This window comes from Lycium ferocissimum, unplaced genomic scaffold, assembly GCF_029784015.1.
Source record: "Lycium ferocissimum isolate CSIRO_LF1 unplaced genomic scaffold, AGI_CSIRO_Lferr_CH_V1 ctg122, whole genome shotgun sequence".
Classification (NCBI taxonomy): Eukaryota; Viridiplantae; Streptophyta; class Magnoliopsida; order Solanales; family Solanaceae; genus Lycium; species Lycium ferocissimum.
Window position 1 is genome coordinate 93283 of NW_026714234.1, and position 21762 is coordinate 115044.

Below are 21762 nucleotides of genomic sequence, written 5' to 3' on the forward strand. Positions count from 1 at the left end.
TGTGACAATATGCTCTCCCTTCTTTTTAAGGATGTTCTTATACACCAGTAACCTTTGAATATTAATCATTTTTTATAATCACCTGGCCGACCTTAACAATCCTTCTACCCCTCGGTTCCTTATAATGTCGGAGTTTCTTTCATCACATGGCTTGACTTATTTCCCTTTCTGCTAGTTGAAGCCTTGTATCAGATCAAAATGCTCATACATATCAGATCCAACACGGGTGCCTCCTTTATCGTCTTTTCACTTCTACCTTTCATGACTAATAATTCCCTGGGCTGATAAATCAATAGGGACGGTGGAATTCATTAAGTCCTCTGTAGAATGTCCGATTATACCTTGCTCCTTTAATCCCTAGCCATTTTTTCCACGATTATCTTCTTAATACCCTCTAGATTCTTCTTGCTTTGGGTTCCTAATTCCTATTTACGTCTATATTATACCATTAAAAGTTAATATTCCATACCATCCATTCCCACATGTCATCCTTTCATTCGCTTAGCGCACTTGTCCCGTAATTCTCCTTAACTACCTATTTGCATTACAGCTATGCATCATAATTCTTCTAGTGTTATGCTGCTTCTTGTTCCTATCATGAAATCCTTACAAAGTACACCCTTTTCTTTTTCCTTTCGTCACGTCTTCATCTTCCTTTTTGACACTACGGCTGGTTCACATTTATGCATATCCCCTGTGTATCGTTCTATTTCCTTTATAATCGAATCTTTGTATTACTTATCAAGGTTCTTATCCCATATTGCTGATGTTTTGCCTCTTGGCCAGACTTGTTTATTTATAATCCTTTCTCATGTCCTTGGTGATTTCTCGATTTTCTTTAATCAATCCATTAGTGTACTTTTCTTACTTTCGTCCTCAGGACCTTCCTTGAGTCCCTTTCCTCCGAAGCACACTTCTCCACTTCTTATTTTTATTGTATTGTCCCTGAAATTCATACAATATCCTTTCTGAATGCAAATCCGTTCTATTGCTAAATCTTCTTTTAGGAAGGCTTTCCCATTTCCGAGGTAATCGTGTCAGTATGGTTGCACATTTATCTCTTCAAGCTTTGCTCCCAAGAGTCGAAAATCCCGAATTTTTTTTTTGTTTGCAAAACTCGCTTATTTTCTCCCCCATTCACACATCCTTATTCGTTATTCCACCCTTCGGTCCCACTTATCATAATACGATTTCGAACCCTTTACATTTGTCTTAGTTCCATACTACATACTCCATTCTTTCCGTATACTTACTTTAGATTCATCCGAATGATTCTTTGCCATTGTACTTACCTTCAAGATTCCCATCTTAAGGCTTGAGTTAACCCCTTTTTGCAACATACCTGGTGCTTACACATCTTTCTTTCCTCGGGGCATCCTAATCTTCTTACTCTTGTATACCACTTTCCTTTCCTTTTTCCCCGACGTGATTGCGTCGGATTATCCAACTTTAATTTTAGAGAGACTAATGTCGCCTCACCCTCGTAACACTTACCATTTGAACTTCGAATACCTTTTTCAATCGATATTTTTAATACATCGCAACGTCGATTATCGGGGCACGCAAAAGATGACCACGCATACAATATCGTATATACCTCTCCTAACACCTTATTTACAAAATATCCCCAATACTATTTTAAACTCATCCCTGATTCCGTAGGGCCGTAATACATCTTCTCTCTTTGCCAAGTCAGTCCGCCTTATCTCTCGCAATATCGTGCGAGTTTCCAACTATGAGTTTCACACTTCTAATTTCCCTCAATTTACATTACTAGTCCCTCGTCCTTCTCTTATATCCAAATTTGTAGGACTCTTAGTCGACTTCCCGGGGGTCACCCATCCTAGTATTACTCTCGCTTTGCACGCTTAACTTTGAGTCTGATGGGATCCGGTATGTTAGTCTTTGAGAGCGATCGCATCTACCATCTTTGCGTGACCTTTATTGCATGACCTAGAACAAGTTGAAGTTCTAACGGATCCCAATAAATTCACACGTAATGCATCTCCCTCCGGATTGGAAAGATCCCTTGCTTTCCTGATAGAGTAAATGCTGGTTTAGCCTTGAACTCGATAATAACCATCGATCAACACATTTGTCTTCCATTCCTAAATTTAAGATTCCTAGTAGTGGCCAAAACATCTTAGTCGCGGTTGTTCATAAGTACTTTGGTTATCGGTTCCTCTAAAACTCCCATTTTCACCTATTAATGATATCCCGCAATAATTGTACACACGTAAGAAATTTCAATAGAGAACTCGTATACCAGTCGACACCCCACGAGCTTGGTACGAGTGAGCTATAAAGTGAAGTGTCCTCTTCATTGTCCTCCCGCCATCACTAGTCTTCCTCCCTCATCTCTCTCATCCGAGTCCCAGGGATACGGATATTCGGGCGACTCTGGTTTTGCGACGGCCAAGATAATGGGCTAGAATAATCGGTAACAACTACTCGGGGCGTAGCGGCACGACATGGTGCTCTGCTTATAGGAGCAACCGGGGGATTCAACTCTAGTACGATCTCGGAAATCTCCTCCTGCGGCGTCCATGAACCCTCGTACGGTCCGTGTCATCGGCCCCTCCGATGGATCCTCCTCTCCCAAGTCAAAAAGTGCGGGGAATCTCGCGGGGCCCTCGGAGGGATCGGTCTAGATGGAATACCTAAGGCTCGTCCTCGGTCCGAACACCGTGGTCACTCGAATCTACTCTAGGGGGTCTTAACGGCACCCCCGGCTGTCGAGGCCATCTCGCATCTTTATCAATATGTGCTTACCTACGGGAAAAGAGGGTCAAAAATAATCTTTCCTAGACTGCGGCTGCGTCGCACGATCTAAGATAGAAGGAAAGGTCAATGATTCCTAAATATCCACACGCCGAAACTGTTTATAAGTGTGGCCGGTTTCACACCCATAAAGGACTCTACCGGGATCATACGGTGCTAGGATGAGCGCTCGATACCACATTTGTCCGACCCAAACCCATGGATCGTGACGAGTGCCGATCACCGCCGACCAAGCACCCAAACCCGTACTTGCCATATGTTGAATAACCTAGTGGCCCATTTCTCAACTCATATATGAAGCGATATATATCTGTTGCAAAATTAATGCAATAAAGTTGTGTCTCTAAAAACTCATAATTTATACACATGGATATATATATATAGGCATACGTGCACGAATGACAACGACAAACCGATGGCCACTATGTGTGTGTACGAGAAAATGAGGAGACCACGAAAATTACATGATATTCCTATGTACAAAGCGCCTGGACCTACTGTACGGTCTAGTCAGTAGAAAGATAGGACAAGGCCACAGTATACCCACATCTTGTACATCTCATACATACCATACCAAAAGTTGTAGCTCCGGATCAAGTGGAGCGCACTGACTGTGGCTGAGGAGATCCTACTAGTCTGGCTCATCCGAATGACTACCTGAACCTGCAGGCATGAATGCAGCGTTCACAAGAAGGGACGTCAGTACGAACAATGTACTGAGTACGTAAGGCATGAATAACAACATAATGAAAGTATGAAGATAAAGTAATATAAAAGAGGTCAACCTGTGCCTCTGAATGCCTTTTTAAGGCAGATGTCGTGCATGCTTAGCTTTTAAAAAAAAGGACTTTTCCATATATACATATATAATATCTTGTTCGGCCGTTAAGGCGCGGTAATATATCTATAGCATCTTGTCCGGCCATTAAGGCGCGGTGAAATATATATAGTACCTTGTCCGGCCATTAAGGCATGGTGAAATATATATAGTATCTTGTCCAGCCATTAAGGCGCGGTGAAATATATATAGTATCATATCGGGCCATTAAGGCGCGGTGAAATATATATAGCATCTTGTCCGGCCATTAAGGCGCGGTCTTGTCCAGCCATGTGGGGCGGTCTTGTCCGACCATGTAGGCGGGGTCTTGTCCGGTCATGTAGGTGCCGTGTTATATATATATAGTATCTTGTCCGGCCATTAAGGCGCGGTGAAATATAAATAGTATCTTGTGCGGCCATTAAGGCTCGGTAAGTATCTAAATTACACATATATAAATGCATATGACATGCACGAGAGCCCAATTAAACGTTAATTCTCTATCGGAGTGATGTAAGGTCGGTAACCTCCGATTCATATTATGGAACTATCCTTATAGCTATATCTCACCTTGAAGGAACAAGTAACATAAGGTGAGACCAACAACAATGAATAAAATTCAGAAAATTCATGAAATAGGCTCAATAATCTCATAATAGCATTAAAATCATAAACTTGGAACCTTTAAACATAAAATCATCATTATCATTGTAATCATCATAGAGACATTCTCATCTTTAACATCATGAGAAGCTTTATGAATCATGAACTTCTAGCTTTTGAAAACAAGGAGGTTATGAAAACATTCATGGAATCATAACATAGGAATTATGCCTTTGAAAGAAAGGGACGAGCCTTAACATACCTTTTTGGTCGCCTTAACTTTAACTACTCAACGCTTGTCCTCCCCGGGCTCGTAAATCTATATTAAAGAAAATTTATACTATTGTTAGACTCCATTATACGCTTGTCTTAATCCCTCAAATAAATCTTTCTAAGTTGCCAAAAGTCGGGCGACATCTCCCTTATTTATATGCCTAGCTTTGAAATCATAATTCAACAACTAACAACAATAACGACAATACCAACATCCATAACATCATTTCTAACACCATTATGTATCTGCATGAAACATCGCACACGATGTTTTCCAATTCCTGACTAGCTTGACTCGCTACTTAACAATTTAATGATTTTATCTCTAGTAAATAAACCAAAAGTAACATTAATAAGGAGAGATTCATACCTTATTCTTGTCAAGACAGCAATATCTTCAATAACTACTGAATTCACACCAAAATCCACCGCAAAACAATACTAGAACCATAACTATCTACTTGCAAAACTTCGGTTAACCAAAATCACTTCAAACCCTCAACTTTTTATGACATAATTGCCCTTTGTGTGTGCTGCCTTTGATCTGATTTTTTTGGGTGAAAAAAATGGGGTCTTGACCCTTTTATAGGTGGATAAAGTCGGTGGCACTGTAGCAGTAATGTAGTAGCGCGGCTACTATAGTGCGCGTTTCTGCTCTATCAGCCTAACTTGTAACGTCCATAAGTCTCTAGTCCGATGTCGTATAAACGAGTGGTTTATTGAGTTGGAAACTAGACTTGACGAACTTCATTTTAGGCTTTTGAAACACTTTAAAACTCCTAATATACTAGGAGATATACCCCTCCAAATTTGACCCAAAATTCTATCAATATTTTTTAAATTTTCGACAAACTTATTTTCCTCAATTTGCTTGATCTCGGAACCTTTAGATACTTTCTAAACACTTGTAAAGAGTATTCATTAGCCTTGCAAGGGTTCATGACCTCTCCAAGCTTACGTTAGTTTACTTACAACGGCAAGGTAAAAAAAAAAAAAAAATCGAGGTGTAACAACTTCTCTAGAAGATGTCACTATATTTATACGATGGATGTTGTCACAACCTATATGACTTGGCATAATTGAAATGAGAATATTGCAAAATTAATTTGGTTCGTAAACACCATATATTTATGCCATTGATGTATTTATATATATATATTAATATAACTATGAGCGTGATATGATTTCTCTGTGAGATATTGAAATAAGATCAATTGCGTATTGCAAATGAAAGTCATCATATAAATGTGTTTATCCTAACGGATATTATTGTCATTTCTTTTTTTTGATATAAGGATATTGATACGATCGACATAAGTGTTCGATCTAGACATGTCTATTCGCTTAAGGAGCTTACTATTATATCACGTTGTTTTGGTTACTATTATATCTTGTTGTTTTACATGACAGGTCAAATTATAAAAGTAATCAAGATCATATGATCAACCGATTCGAAAAATGATAACTTGACAAATGCGATCACAAAGAGCAACAACGAACATCAAGATATGATTTGGTATACAAGATCGGAGTACATCATCTTGAAAAATATGTGATGCTTTTTTGATTGGGGGAGTAAAATACGCGTTGTACTCTTTTTCCTTAATCGAAGATTTTTCTCATTTTGGATTTTCCTAGTAAGGTTTAATGAGGGCGATTGGTAATGTGTATTACTAGATATGTACTCTTTTTCCTTAAGATTTTCCTTTGGGTTTCTAGTACGATTTTAATGAGGCACATTATTTACATTGAACATCCAAGGGAATGTTATAAATACACCGTATTATGGATGTCCATTCAAATACATGATTTCGGGATAAGCTTGCAATTGGATAAACTTGCAATCAAGCGGACAACTCGCAAGTAACAAATAAGGGAATGATACGATTTGAATTGGGAAAAAACACCAATTCAACACTAGCGGAATTAAAGGATAACGAAATTGGGATGAGAAATTGAATAAAAAAGGGATGAGAAATAGAGATAAATACTTGACCGAATGGTAGAATTCTATAGACAAACCTAGGTATATTGAAGCCTAAATCCCCATGGGTGAGACTTTCGACAATACTTGTTCCCCACCATAAACTCAAGATCCTGACCTTTCGATCCGCATACCTCATTCCTCGCCTACTGCTACGAGTTGCTAAGAGTTTTCTTGAATCAGTTTGACCATATCTAGAGATTCTCTAAACATATCAGTGCCCCAAGGTCTTACCTCGAACGCATCAAAGCACCCAATAGGTGATTTACACTTCCTCCCATAAAGTGCCTCAAATGGAGCCATATCAATGCTCGCATGATAACTATTATAATAAGCGAACTCCGCCAATGGTAAAAACTGGTCCCTGTGACCACCGAAGTCAATCACATACGCACGAAGCATGTCCTCAAAAACCTGAATCGTCCACTCGGACTGACCGTCTGTCTGGGGGTGGAAAGCTGTATTAAGGTCCAACCTAGTACCCAATTCCAAATGCAGATTCTTCCAAAATCGAGATGTAAGCGTCGTGCTCCTATTGGATATGATAGAAATAGGAACCCCATGCAGTCTAACCTCATGAATGTAGATCTTGGCTAACTTCTCGGCATTATAAGTAAGCTGGACCGGAATAAAATGTGCATACTTAGTCAACCGATCAACAATGACCTAGATCGAATCAAACTTACCCAAGGTCTTTGGAAGACCCACCACAAAATCCATGGCTATCATCTCCCACTTTCATTCAGGAATGGACATCCTCTGAAGAGCACCACCGGGCCTTTGGTGCTCGTACTTAACCTACTGACAATTTAAATATTTGGAAACATAGTCAGCTATATTACGCTTCATCCTAGTCCACTAGTAATGCTGCCTCAGATCACGGTACATTTTTGTAGTACCAGGATGAATAGAATATCTAAAGCTATGGGCCTCCTCTAAAATCGTCTGAATTAAGTTATCCACTCGAAGAACACACACACGCACTTTAATTCTCAATACGCCCTCTTCATCGATCACGGCCTCCTTAGCCTCACCACTCATTACCTTGTCCCGAATTTTGTATAAACCCAGATAATCACATTGTTTTGCCTTAATCTAATCTAGTGAGATGATCTCGCCTCAATAAAAGCCAACACTCTGCCAGAACCGGATAAATCAAGCCGCACCAAACTGTTAGCCAAAGCCTAAACTTCCATGGTCAACGGACACTCAAAAGTGACCAGACGAGCCAAGCTGCCCATACTAGCTGACTTTCTGCTCAAGGCATCAGCCAACATTCACCTTGCAAGGATGGTGTAAAATAGTAATATCATAATCCTTCAACGATTCCATCCATCGTTGTTGCTTAGAATCTAAATCCCGCTGAGTAAACACGTGCTGCAGGATATAATGATCAGTGAATATTTCACAATGGACACCATAAAGATAGTGCCTCCAAATCTTCAATGCAAACACCACTGCTGTCAAGTCTACGTCATAAGTAGGATAATTCATTTCATGAATATTCAATTGCCTGGAAGCATAGGCAATAACTCTCTTCCTGCATCAACACAGCGCCCAAACTTGAACGGGAAGCATCACAATAAATCACAAAATCCTTACCCTCCACGGGTAAGGCAAGAATCAGTGTTGTGGTCAACAAAGTCTTGAGCTTTTGAAAGCTCTCTTCACACTCATTGGACCACTGAAAAGGTACCTCTTTTTGCTTCAAATGGGTCAAGTGTGATGCAATAGAAGCAAACCCCTTCACGAACCAGCGGTAGTAACTAACTAACCCGAAGAAGCTGCAGATTTCTATCACAGATGTGGGCTTAGACCAATCTCTTACAGCCTCAATCTTTTTGGGATCAATCATAATTCTCTCCTTTGAAACCACATGCCCCAAGAAAGACACCGAATCAATCAAAAATTCACACTTGGGGAACTTAGCATATAACTCTCTATCCTGCAACAATCCAAGGACAACCCTCAGATGTTTTTCATGATCTTCCCTACTCTTCGAATAAATCAATATATCATCAATAAATACAATTACAAAAGAATCTAACAATGGCTGAAAAATTCGGTCCATCAAATCCATAAAAGCAGCAGGGGCATTAGTGAGCCCGAAAGACATGACAAGAAACTCATAATGCCCATATCTAGTCCGGAAAGCCATCGTAGGGATATCCTCCACCCGAATCTTTAATTGATGGTAGCCCGATCTCAAATCAATTTTAGAGCAACACACATGCTTCCTGAAGCTGGTTAAATAGATCATCAATGCGAGGAATAGGATATTTATTCCAAATGGTGCCTTTATTTAACTGGCGGTAATCAATGCACATTCGCATAGTCTCATCCTTATTTTTCACAAAAAGCACAAGAGCGCCCCATGGAGAGACACTCGGGCGAATAAAACCCTTATTAAGAAGGTCCTGAAGCTATTCCTTCAACTCCCTCAACTCTCTTAGAGCCATACAAAATGGAAGGATAGAAATAGGGTGAATCCTCGGCTCTAAGTCAATACAGAAATCAATATCATGGTCTGGAGGCATATCGGGTAAGTCCGCAGAAAATACCTCTACGAACTCACAAACTACAAGAACTGACTTAAGTGGTGCAATCTCAGTATCAGTATCACTAATATGCGCCAAATAAGCCAAACATCCCCTCTCAACTAGTTTCTTAGCACGAACATAAGAGATAATTTTCTTTGGAGAGGGAATAAGGCTTCCTTCCACTCAAGTCTATGTATCCCGGGCATGGCTAAGGTGACGATTTTAGCATGACAGTCTAGGATAGCATGGTAGGGAGATAGCTAACTCATACCCAGAATAACATCGAAATCTACCATGTCTAAAATCATTAAGTCTACCCAGGTACCATAACCCATAATCGTAACAGTGCAAGATCAAAACATTTTATTTACAACCACAGAATCTCCAACCGGAGTAGACACAAAAATAAGAGTATTAAGCAAGTCACAAGTCATAGAAGATCTCCTAAAAAAATAAGCAGACGCATATGAAAATGTGAAGCCCGGATCAAATAGTGCAGAAGCCTGCCGGTGACAGACTGAGATAGTACCTGTGATAACTGCATCTGAGCCCTCGGCCTCTGGCCTGCCTGGCATAGCATAGAGATGGGCACGCCCACCATTATCCTGAAAACCTTTACGGTCCCCCCTGAACTGTCTGAGCACCACCCCTACCAGCCTGATTACCGCCCTTGTTGGGTTGAGCGCCACCTCTACCAGTCATATGACCACCCCGCCCAGTCTGAGCACGGTTCCCACCAAAAGATCCCCCTCCTCTAGATGAAGGAACTGGGGGTCTGGAAGCCTGAAACTAACCACTCTGGTTACCGTGCCTGAGTCTAGGACAAAACCTCTTGATGTGCCTCTGCTCGCCACACTTAAAGCAGGCACGATCAAGAATGGGCCTCTGAACTGACACCGAAGAAGCTAAATAACCTCCCTGATCTGGAACTCGGGACTGAGAGCCCCCGCCCGTCGATAGAGTACTGAACGACTCCAGATGAGCCTCCAACCGAAGCCGGCATAGTCTCGAACCAACGACCCGAGTAACTCGGGAACCCCCGTCCTTTAGAAAATGTACCACTAAAATTACCACCCTTTGGAGCCTTCTTCTCTGCATATTTGTTGTAGCCATCCTGACAGACACCCTCAACAGGCTTTACGCAATTCACAACCTCTTGAATAGTACAACCCCTGGTTACCAGCTGAAGAGCCGACAACTGAAGGGCGGTATTCAACCCCTTCACAAAATGTCTAACCCTCTCCTCCTCAGTAGGCAAAAGCTGGAGAGCATAACGAGCCAATGAGTGAAATCGGGACTCGTAAGCAGCCATAGAAGAATTTCCCTACTCAATATTACTGAACTCGTATTGCCTTCAGTCCCTCCAAGTACGAGGAACATACTTCTCAAGAAAAATCTGGTAAAACTGAGTCCAAGTCAATGGAGGAAAATTCGTTGCCCTACACTCTACAAACGCCCTTCACCATAACTTGGCATCTCCCCTATGAGCTAAAAAGTCACAGACTCTACTCCGTACTTCTCAACTGCCCCCATCTTATGGATCCTCTCGTGGAAATTAATAATGAACTCATAGGCATCCTCTGCATCAGTACCAAAGAACTCTGGAGGCTTGACTTAAGTCATGCAATCTTGACTTAAATAATTAATCCGGCTTTAACCCTATGGTCCGTAAAATAATCAGGAGATGTCACGGTAGGTAAAGCATACTAGGTTCAGTGTATACATATTCTTAACCTGAAGTAATATAGCAATATTGAATTTTTGTACTGCCTATGCAACCAAGTACACCTAATTCTTCACATAATAGTAATATTGTTGTGGGACTCGATTAAAGATTTTGGTGGAGGCTCACACCAAGAGAACATATTTGGCGGTAAAAAAAATTGAAGAGAACATCCATAAAAAACCTAATTAGGTATATCGATTTTAGTTCTTAAGTCGAAGATTACGAAGATGATTGAAAAATCAACCAACAAATTGACTTAATTTAACTAATATCTGCTGATCTTTAAGAATGCTGCAATTCTTTAATACTATGCCTATGGTACTTCACAAAAGCTTGGTTAGAGGTCAGACGGATACTAACACACCATGTTTGTCAAATTCCTCAGCTTACAAATCTAAGAAGTTTTCCCCTACTACCTGCCCTGCCCCACTAATTTTTTTCATAAAATGAGTTTTGCCCTACCCTGCCCTCACCTGCACCGCCCCGTCCCGTTAAGACTCCACCCTTCCCTACTCCGTTAAGGTTCTGCCCTACCCTGCCCCAATTGCCGTCCCTAATTGAGATTGAGAAACAATAAGTTGGTGAGGAGTTCCTAAATCAACTTCTTCCATTATTATTTTACTTCTTCAGAACAAATTCAATAGTTAATCCTTTCCATAATTGTCATTCGTTATAACAACATTTCATTATAACGGCATGATTTTTTTCAGAACCGATTTTTCATGTTATATTTTACTTCTCTATAACAGCATTTTACCTATAGCAGCAGCGACATTCATTATAGCGGTACACTCTTTGTAAAATTACCTCTTTATAACAGTCATACTCAAATATTGTGTAATAATATTTTGTAAGAAATATATTATGTATAAAAATATAATATTAAAATATTTATGCTAATCATCATTGACGTCAATGCACATAGTAAATTTTAAATACAAATATCTTAAAGAAAAAAACTATATTTAATCTCTCATTGTTATTTAATTTAGTCTTGCAAAATTTCAAAATCACCTCTTTCCTATCTACCGATTTTGAATAAATTTGATACTTATTTCCCTAATAAAGAGCCTCAACCTACTGTTACTCGAGTGCCATAGAAGAATTAACTGTTAAACTCTTAGACAGCCTTCAAGGGAAAACTATTGAATTCCCTTTTGTTGAAAGTTTGGACGAAAATCTTCATCAATTCAAGTGTTATATTATCACTAAGAGACTGGAATTTACGAAACAACTTACAATTATAAAATTCTTACGTCAAACATAAAATATCAAAATTTTTAATCAATTTTAAATACATATGTTACTTAGATTTTGATTCTTTATATGTATGGTATAACTAGCTATGGACTTATTAGGTTTTTTCAATTTCCAATTTCCAATTTCCAAGGGAAAACTATTGAATTCCCTTTTGTTGAAAGTTTGGACGAAAATCTTCATCAATTCAAGTGTTATATTATCACTAAGAGACTGGAATTTACGAAACAACTTACAATTGTAAAATTCTTACGTCAAACATAAAATATCAAAATTTTTAATCAATGTTAAATACATATGTTACTTAGATTTTAATTCTTTATATGTATGGTATAACTAGCTATGGACTTATTAGGTTTTTTCAATTTCCAATTAATGAAATATGAAAATCAATTGAGATTTTAAACTTAACAAATATTTTGTTTTTGTTTATAACATATAAAAATACAAAAAAAAAATGGTCTTTTATTATAACAGCTAAATCAGATCCAAACATCAAATGTCAGTAGACATACATATCTTTTTTTGAAATTAGTATTGTTATGCTTATATATATACATAAAAGCACCTCACTGTAGCAGTCATAAAATTTCCAGACAAACACTCTCACTCTATAGAGGTTTGACGGCACATATATTAAATTTACATGGGTAACACAACAGTAACAAAAAGAGCACATTTGGCCCGAATCAAAATCTACCCGAGGAAGGGCTAACCTTGAAAATCAAATTTTAGAGTAGGATAGAAACTTACCTTGTACTGAAGATTACACTAATTAGGACTTCTTAGTGGAGCGAAACAGAGGGTTTTAGACTCAGAAAAGAAATGCATCTAAGGGGTAAAATGGGAACTCGAAATGTAAAGTCGTTTGATTATTGGACAAAATTAGGAAAATGCTGGAATTGTAACACGTATACGGTAAAAATCGAACATGAGTCAATTCGGAGGAGGTATGGATCGGATGAAGAAAAGGGGCCGGGAATTCACACGGGTGGCGTCACACCTTTCCGGATAAGCGCTTTAATCGAAGCCGATCGGAGGCGCCATTGGCCCGGTCTCTGTGCCACTGATGGTTCGAGAACTCTTTCCGAGGGTTCGTTTGTCCGTGTATCCGTTGGTCCGTTATGACCGTTGCTGAAGCGTGTCAGTGGTGTCACATCGTGGTCGGCTACCAACTATGCGTGTGTCGGCGCGCGCCGCGGTCTAATCCCGTCAAATCTGTGCAGGGGCTGTCCTTTTTATTGTTATTTTATTAATTCATGATTGTATGAGGCCCATGGGCCGGCTACTATAAATAGGGTATATCCTCCCCCCTTAAGGGGGGGGGTTTTTTTTTTTTTCTTTTGGGCTCATCTTCACTTTTCAAGAACATTTGTAACACAAAAGACACATATATACAAATCTTGTCATTTACGTTATACTTCCTCCATCTACTCGTTATATGTGCATTTATCCTGTATTTGCACCTGTCATTAGTCTATAAACAAGCATCCATATCACTTTTCCGCGATTCATATTAAGACTCAAGTACGTATCCTATACCCACATATAAATTCAATTAGTTACCAAATCCGGGGTAAACAGTTTGGCGCCCACCGTGGGGCTAGGATAATAGTTCTTAGTCTTGATTTTTATCGTACCCATCTAAATCGTAACACTTCCACCCCTCATTCGTCTCGTCAAAAACGGACCGATGGCTGACGTCGGACAATCTGGTCACGTTAATAACACCGAAATTGTGGCAGAAAATGAGGGAAGCGAACCACGGGGACTACCAAATCCTGCTGACCCGAACCCCATTGACTCGAGGGAGGGCCTCAATCGACAAAACACCGTGGATCAAGAGAATGCCGCCCTACCAGCCACTGATCCTCTGAGAACTCATAACTCCGTTACATTGTCTCGGACCCAAAGCCAGAGAGAACCGGAGGCACCAAATGATGGCATTAATTTGCGTTTGATTTTCGAGATGTTGCAGGAACAAAGAGCAGCAATTGCCGAGCAAGGAATGGCGATTGCCCGGTTGCAGAGTGGACAAGGGGATGCCGGGCCGGAAAAGGCTAAGGGTACAGTGGAAATTGGAAGGAACGAGCCACGGACGATCGAGAGTAATGATTCTGGAGCCGGTTCCTCCACCGAGGTTCTGAAGATGCTCGAAACTTTGGCGAAGCGAGTGGATTCCACCGAAAAGAGGGTCGAGACGTGCAACTCTCGGGTGGATCAGATACCGGGGGCTCCACCTTTGCTAAAAGGGCCAAACTCAAAAAGGTATGTTCAAAGGCCTTTCCCTCCGAGTGCGGCCCCCAAGCTGATCCCGAAGAGATTCAAGATGCCGGATATTCAGAAATATGACGGCACCACGGACCCGCATGAGCACGTGACTTCATACACTTGTGCTATAAAGGGCAATGATATGGAAGAAGATGAGATAGAGTCGGTGTTGTTGAAAAAATTCGGAGAGACTCTATCGAAGGGGGCATTGACGTGGTACGACCATCTACCCGAGCATTCAATCACTTCTTTTGAAATGCTCGCCGACGCCTTCGTAAAAGCCCATGCCGGTGCCATAAAGGTGCAGGCCCGTAAGGCTGATATTTTCCGGATAACCCAGAGGGACGACGAGCTATTGCGGGAGTTCGTTACCCGGTTCCAGAGGGAGCGGATGGAACTCCCCCCAGTGCCGGAAGAGTGGGCCGCGCAGGCTTTCACGAAGGGACTCAACATGCTAAGTTCGGTGGCTTCGGCCAAATTGAAAGAAAGTTTGCTAGAATACGAGGCTGTAACATGGGCCGACGTCCACAATCGGTATGAGTCGAAGATTCGGGTGGAGGACGATCAATTCGAGCTCCCGCCGGTAAGGATCAAAGTAAATAGAGGTTTCGAGGCACCAAGGAAGGGATACGAAACGAAGTCCGAATCATCGAAAGAGAGGTTTCGGCCATATCCCCATTCGGAGAGACAAAATTTCAGGTCGGATAAATTAATCGAGAGTCCAAGCCATTTCTCTGGACGGGGCAGCAAGCGGGTTGAACGCCCGGCAAACACTCGGGGACTCTCGTTTAGGAGCGATGCCGGAAGTTCCGCCAGTAATAAAGTTCCGCCAAAAATTTCGGAGTACAACTTCAACGTTAGTACTTCGGGACTTGTCTCGGCTATTGGACGTATCCCCGATGTAAGATGGCCTAAACCATTGAGGTCGGACCCGGGTCAGCGGGATCCGAGCGTAATGTGTGAATATCACGGAACCCACGGTCATAGAACCGAAGATTGCCGCCAATTGAGAGAGGAGGTAGCCCGGTTATTGAAAAATGGCCACCTCCGGGACCTGCTGAGCGAACGGGCCAAAAATCATTATAAGGAACGAGAATCTTATCAGAGGCCCGAACCTGTCGAACCCCAACATACGATCAACATGATAGTGGGGGGCGCTGACGCCCCTCGAGGGCCGGTAATGAAGCGGACGAGGATTTCTATTGTTCGTGAAAAGCGCACTCAAGATCATTCGACCGAGGGATCTATCTTCTTTAATGACGGAGACGCGGAGGGCATCATCCAGCCCCACAATGATGCATTGGTAATTTCTATACTTGTCTTTAAAACTAAGGTCAAACGTATTTTGGTTGACCCAGGTAGCTCGGCCAACATCATCCGATGGAGAGTGGTCGAACAGCTGGGACTGCTCGGTCAGATCGTACCAGTGGCCCGAGTATTGAGCGGGTTCAATATGGCAAGTGAAACCACGAAGGGGGAGATCTCACTGCCAGTAAATGTGGGTGACACCCTTCAGCAGACGGTGTTCTACGTGATCGAGGGGGACATGAAATATAATGCACTACTGGGCAGACCTTGGATACACAGCATGAGGGCCGTGCCTTCAACACTACATCAGCTATTGAAGTTCCCCACGCCGGAAGGGGTAAAAACCATCCGAGGCGAGCAGCCCGCAGCAAGGGAAATGTTCGCAGTAGAGGAAGTGGCACCTCGGCCAAAAGAGCCCGAAGGGAAAGATGCAACCGGAGGAAAAGTTCCCAAATAGCAATCAAAGCGCGCCGGGTTGAACCCGGTACATAAAGAGGGAGATTACGAGGTACCCAGATCGTTCGTCACGCCAGATGACTCGGATGCGACCCAGTCAACTGTGGAGGAACTGGAGCAGGTCATCCTGTTGGAATATCTTCCGGACAGAAAGGTATACCTGGGCACGGGGCTCACCCCGGAGCTCAGGCGCCAATTAATTGAGTTTCTCCGTGCTAATGCCGATTGCTTTGCATGGTCGCATTTAGATATGACAGGTATATCACCAGAAATAGCAACTCACAAACTCAGCCTGGACGGGAAGTTTACCCCGGTGAAGCAAAAAAGAAGGCCCATGGCGGAGGCTAAGCACGCATTCGTGAAGGACGAGGTAACAAAACTTTTGAAAATAGGCTCCATCCGGGAGGTGAAATACCCGGAGTGGCTGGCCAACGTTGTGGTAGTGCCCAAGAAAGGTAACAAATTTCGAATGTGTGTTGATTTCAAAGATTTAAACAAGGCATGTCCGAAGGACTCATTCCCGTTGCCTCACATCGATAGGATGATCGATGCAACGGCCGGACATGAGATGTTGAGTTTTCTCGACGCTTACTCCGGGTATAACCAGATCCGGATGCACCCGGAGGATCAAGAAAAAACATCCTTCATCACCCGATACGGGACCTACTGTTATAATGTCATGCCTTTCGGATTAAAAAATGCCGGTGCAACTTACCAACGCCTAGTTAATGGAATGTTCGAAGAACAAATAGGGAAAACAATGGAAGTTTACATTGACGATATGGTTGTTAAGTCCCTGGAAACAGAGGACCATTTAAAGCATTTGCAGGAAACCTTTGATGTGCTTCGCAAGTACAACATGAAGCTCAATCCGGAGAAGTGTGCCTTCGGAGTAAGATCGGCATTCACTCGGGTTTCATGGTGTCAAACCGAGGGATCGAAATCAACCCGGACAAGATCAAGGCCATCGAGGATATCGAGGTGGTGAACAACATAAAAGGGGTTCAGAAACTCACCGGAAGAATCGCAGCACTAAGTCGCTTCATATCAAGATCCTCGGACAGGAGTCACCGATTCTTCTCTTTGCTCAGGAAGAAGAACGATTTTGATTGGACACCCGAGTGCCAAGAAGCTCTACAGGATTTGAAGAAGTACTTGTCTAGCCCCCCGCTACTGCACACACCGAAGGCGGGCGAAACACTATTCCTGTACCTAGCTGTCTCCAAAGTGGCGGTAAGCGGCGTTCTGGTCCGAGAAGAATCAGGTACGCAATTCCCTATCTATTATGTAAGTAGGACATTAGGGGACGCGGAGACCCGTTACCCCCATTTGGAAAAGTTGGCATTAGCACTGATGAGTGCCTCCAGAAAACTTAAACCTTATTTCCAAAGCCATCCCATATGTGTAGTAACTACTTACCCTTTGAAAAACATCATGCATAAACCGGAGTTGTCGGGTAGGCTTACAAAGTGGGGTTCAGAGAGATTAGCGGTTACGACCTCGAATACGGACCTCGAGTTGCCATCAAGTCCCAAGTCTTGGCCGATTTTGTGGCAGATTTTGCCCCAGCTATGGTCCCCGAGGTCGAAAAAGAGTTCCTACTGACCTCGGGGAAGGCCACGGGCATTTGGTCTCTGTATACGGACGGGGCCTCGAACCTTAGAGGTTCCGGGCTTGGTATTGTCCTTAGGGCCCCGGCCGGGGATGTCATTCGACAGTCCGTTAAAACTACCAAATTGACTAACAATGAAGCCGAGTATGAGGCTATGATTGCAGGTTTGGAATTGGCTCGAAGCATGGGGGCAGAAACTATCGAGGCAAAATGCGACTCGCTTTTGGTCGCAAACCAGGTGAATGGCACGTTCGAAGTCAAGGACGAACGGATGCAGAGGTACCTCGAAAAAACCCAAGTGGTGCTTCACCAATTTAAAAAATGGACCATGCAGCACATACCGAGAGAACAGAACAGCGAGGCCGATGCATTAGCAAATTTGGGGTCCGCGGTCGAAGGGGACGAAGTCAACCCCGGGTCAACGGTGCTACTATAAAAAACGGCCATAGAAAGCGGACACGCCGAAATATACTCAACAGGTTTGACTTGGGATTGGCGCAACAAATACATTGACTACTTGCGCAATGATAAGCTCCCAAGTGACCCGAAGGAGTCGCGATCGTTACGAACCAAGGCTGCCCGTTTTTGCTTGGTGGACGGCCAATTATACCGACGCTCTTTCCACGGACCCTTGGCTAAATGCTTGGGCCCCGGGGAAACGGAGTATGTGATGAGGGAAGTGCATGAAGGAACCTGTGGCAATCACTCTGGCGCAGAAGCTCTGGTCCGAAAGCTTATCAGGGCCGGATATTACTGGAATCAGATGGACGGAGACACAAAAAACTTTGTCCGAAAATGTGACGGGTGTCAGAGACATGCCCCAATGGTTCACCAGCCCGGGGAGTTGCTGCATTCGGTGGTCTCACCCTGGCCTTTCATGAAGTGGGGGATGGACATCGTGGGTCCGTTACCCTGGGCGCCAGGTAAGGCACGTTTTATCTTATTTATGACCGACTATTTTTCTAAGTGGGTTGAAGCGCAGGCCTTTGAAAAAATCAGAGAAAAGGAGGTTATCGACTTCATTTGGGATCACATTGTCTGCCGTTTTGGCATTCCCGCCGAGATAACTTGTGATAATGGTCCTCAGTTCGTGGGTAGCAAGGTTAACAGTTTTCTCGAGGGTTTGAAGATCAAGAAAATTGTGTCGACCCCATATCACCCGTGTGCAAACGGACAAGCAGAATCCACAAACAAAACAATAATCCAAAACCTAAGGAAAAGGCTAGAAGCGTCGAAGCACCATTGGAGGGAAGTATTACCGGAAGTACTATGGGCTTACCGAACCACGGCCAAGTCTAGCACGGGCGAGACCCCTTTCTCATTGGTATACGGGGCCGAAGCCCTTATCCCCGTTGAAGTTGGTGAACCGACCCTCCGGTTCAGGCATGCTACCGAGGAATTAAACGGGGAGGCCATGGCCGTAAGACTCGACCTCGCAGATGAGATGCGTGAAAACGCATTGGTCCGAATTGCTGCCCAAAAACAGAGAATGGAAAGATACTACAATCGGAGAGCCAACTTTCGGCATTTTCGAGTTGGGGACTGGGTGCTTCGAAAAGTCACCTTACATACAAAGAACCCCAACGAGGGAAAGCTAGGACCGAACTGGGAAGGACCGTACAAGGTAACCGGTATAACGGGCAAAGGATCATACCAGCTGGAGTCCATGGATGGGCAATGCCTGCGCAACAACTGGAACATAGCCCATCTAAAAAGATACTACTGCTAAGGTATGATCTTCCCATTTACTTTTTGTAACCGTATTTTTTCTTTTGCAGGAAATCAAGGACAGCATAAAATTAGAATTTAGAACTGAAAGCACGTGTTGCACTCTTTTCCTTAGTGCGGTTTTGTCCCAAAATGGGTTTTCCGACGAGGTTTTTAATGAGGCAACAAGTACAACGTGCTACGCAACAAAGATAAAGGGCCAGCATTCGGACACCCGAGGTCACACCTTCCGATTGGGGGCTTGATAACACTCACCCGACCTCGAAGCTCGGATCAGTGTTAGGGGGAGCACAGTACCCACATCGAAGCCTGCCACGATAAAGGGAAACAAAGAAGCTCAGCATTTGCCACGGCAAAAACAAAGGCTGGCCACCGGCCACCGCCTTCGATGTAAGGACCAAACGATCATAATGAATCGTGTCCCATTTAGTGTTTGAACAAAGGCTGGCCACCGGCCACCGCCTTCGATGTAAGGACCAAACGATCATAATGAATCGTGTCCCATTTAGTGTTTGAACAAAGGCTGGCCACCGGCCACCGCCTTCGATATAAGGACTAAACGATCATAATGGATTGTGTCCCATTTAGCGTTTGCTACGGCAAAGATACAAGAAATGAAAATTCTCATATGTACAAACACTTGCAATACAGATATTGCAATTTATACGCCCTACACCGGGCACTATGGTCGAAATTCGACGAGACCAACGAGGTCATTGCGAACCGGTCACGAAAAATGCTGGTCCGCACGGAAAGATCCGAAGTCACAAAACATTTGGTAAATCCTACGGGCTGAATTAATCAATGACTACGGATCATCTTGTCCAAAAACGGACCAATAATTCAAGGCAAAATAAAAACAAGCACTCAAATGAAGAAACAAGAAGGGTGCAACTTTCATGTATACACAAGATACTTTTACAAGGAATACTTCTACATCAAAAGTCAAAAGGCCAGCAAAAGCAAAAAGCAAAATCCAAGTAAAAAATCCTATCTTTGGATACCGGAGCGCGAATGATCGGACTCGGTTCGTTCGGAATCATCTGAGTCGGCTTCAAGGGCATGGTTTGCCTCCTCCTCCATCTCTTTGGCCTGGTTTATCAGGGCCGGAAGATCGGAGAATCCGCTCTCGGCTTCTTCGAGGGTGAGCCGCCGAGACTTTCACTTCTCGTACTCGGCGACAATGGCAGTATGAGCCTCGGCCGCTTCCACGCCTTTCCAGGCTTCTTCCAAATCAGCCTCGACTTTAGCCAACTTAGCCTCCAGCTCGGCCCGGTTTGCCACAGCAACATTCCGCATGTGAATAGCAGCTTCTAGCTCGGCCTTGAGAACATCATTGGCACTGGCCGCCGCCCCCAGCTCGGCTTTTAAGCCCTCACATATCCGAGACCGCTCCTCCGCTTTCTCTTCGAGAACTCTCATGCGTTCTTTGTACAGAGCGGTATCAGATTCCAGTAGCCGGTTCCTCTCGGCTAGGCCCGTTGCATCGGCCTTCACCAAATCCAGTTCCCCCCGGAGTTGGGATATGGTGGTCTCCAGCTCGTCCAGCCTCGACGAGAATTGGGCTTTGTCTCGGCTAAGGCCAATCTTCTCAGCTTCGAGGCTTCGATTATAATCGGTCATGGCGGCCAATTCACTCTTCAAGCGACGATTTTCGTCCTTGGCCGCATCGAGCTCGGGACGAAGGTTGGCAAGAACGGCCGCCCGACCCAAATCTTCCTCTTTCTCTCGGAGGAGATGCTTATATTTCTCCGTTTCTCGGCCTTGGGCATCTAGTTGGCCTCGAAGATCGTCCATCTCGTGTTGGACCCGGATGAAGGCCTCGTTGACCAGTACCACACTCTGCAAGAAAAACAAACATGCAGAATCAAACGAAGTAAGCATAAAGTCTACCAATATACAAGGGTGGTGGCCGAGGGTCTTACCCGGTTGCCCGCGTGCATGCCTTCGTTCATAAGGCACTGCTAGGTGACCCCGGTCATTTTACGCTTGTCCGAGTCGGAGACAAGAGGTCGCAAATAGCTTGCTACTCCCACAGGGCGCGATAGAAAGCCGCAATCCTCGGGGACGGTGATTACGGCCGATCTTGTTCTTCTTGGCTCTACGCTCGGGGCTGGGAAGATGCTCACCAGGTTATCTCTAGAGCCAGATTCTGACTGTCGGGTAGACGACCTCGTGACCCGAGGAATTGAAAGATGGCCGAAACCCGCAGCGTCACCGGTAGCAGGAGGAGTGGATGAAAACATATCTTCAAAATCTTCAACCCTCGGAGCCGGGATAGATGAGCTTGGCGTGGACTCAATGTTTCTGGCAAAGACCGGGGGCTCCGCAGTAGAAACAGGTTCATGAACGGGAGACGAACGAGCATGAATGGGGGCTTCGGTCCCCGGAACTCGCGGCGATCCT

General features: G+C 43.6%; 1 protein-coding gene across 1 annotated transcript; it reads right to left on the minus strand.

Moving 5' to 3' along the window:
• Positions 1–20345: 20345 nt before the first annotated feature.
• LOC132041894 (uncharacterized) lies at positions 20346–21744 on the minus strand. Its single transcript, XM_059432573.1, has 2 exons — positions 21282–21744; positions 20346–21198 (listed from the first exon to the last, which is right to left on the minus strand). The coding sequence occupies exons 1-2, from the start codon at positions 21309–21311 to the stop codon at positions 20518–20520; spliced, it is 711 nt and encodes a 236-aa protein (XP_059288556.1). The 5' UTR covers positions 21312–21744; the 3' UTR covers positions 20346–20517.
• Between the last annotated feature and the right edge of the window lie 18 nt (positions 21745–21762).

Coding starts and splice junctions, on each gene's coding strand:
- LOC132041894 (XM_059432573.1), bottom strand. CDS start 21,311: ATGAACGAAGGCATGCACGCGGGCAACCGG. Junction 21,199..21,281: donor GCATGCACGCGGGCAACCGG/GTAAGACCCTCG, acceptor TTTTTCTTGCAG/AGTGTGGTACTGGTCAACGA.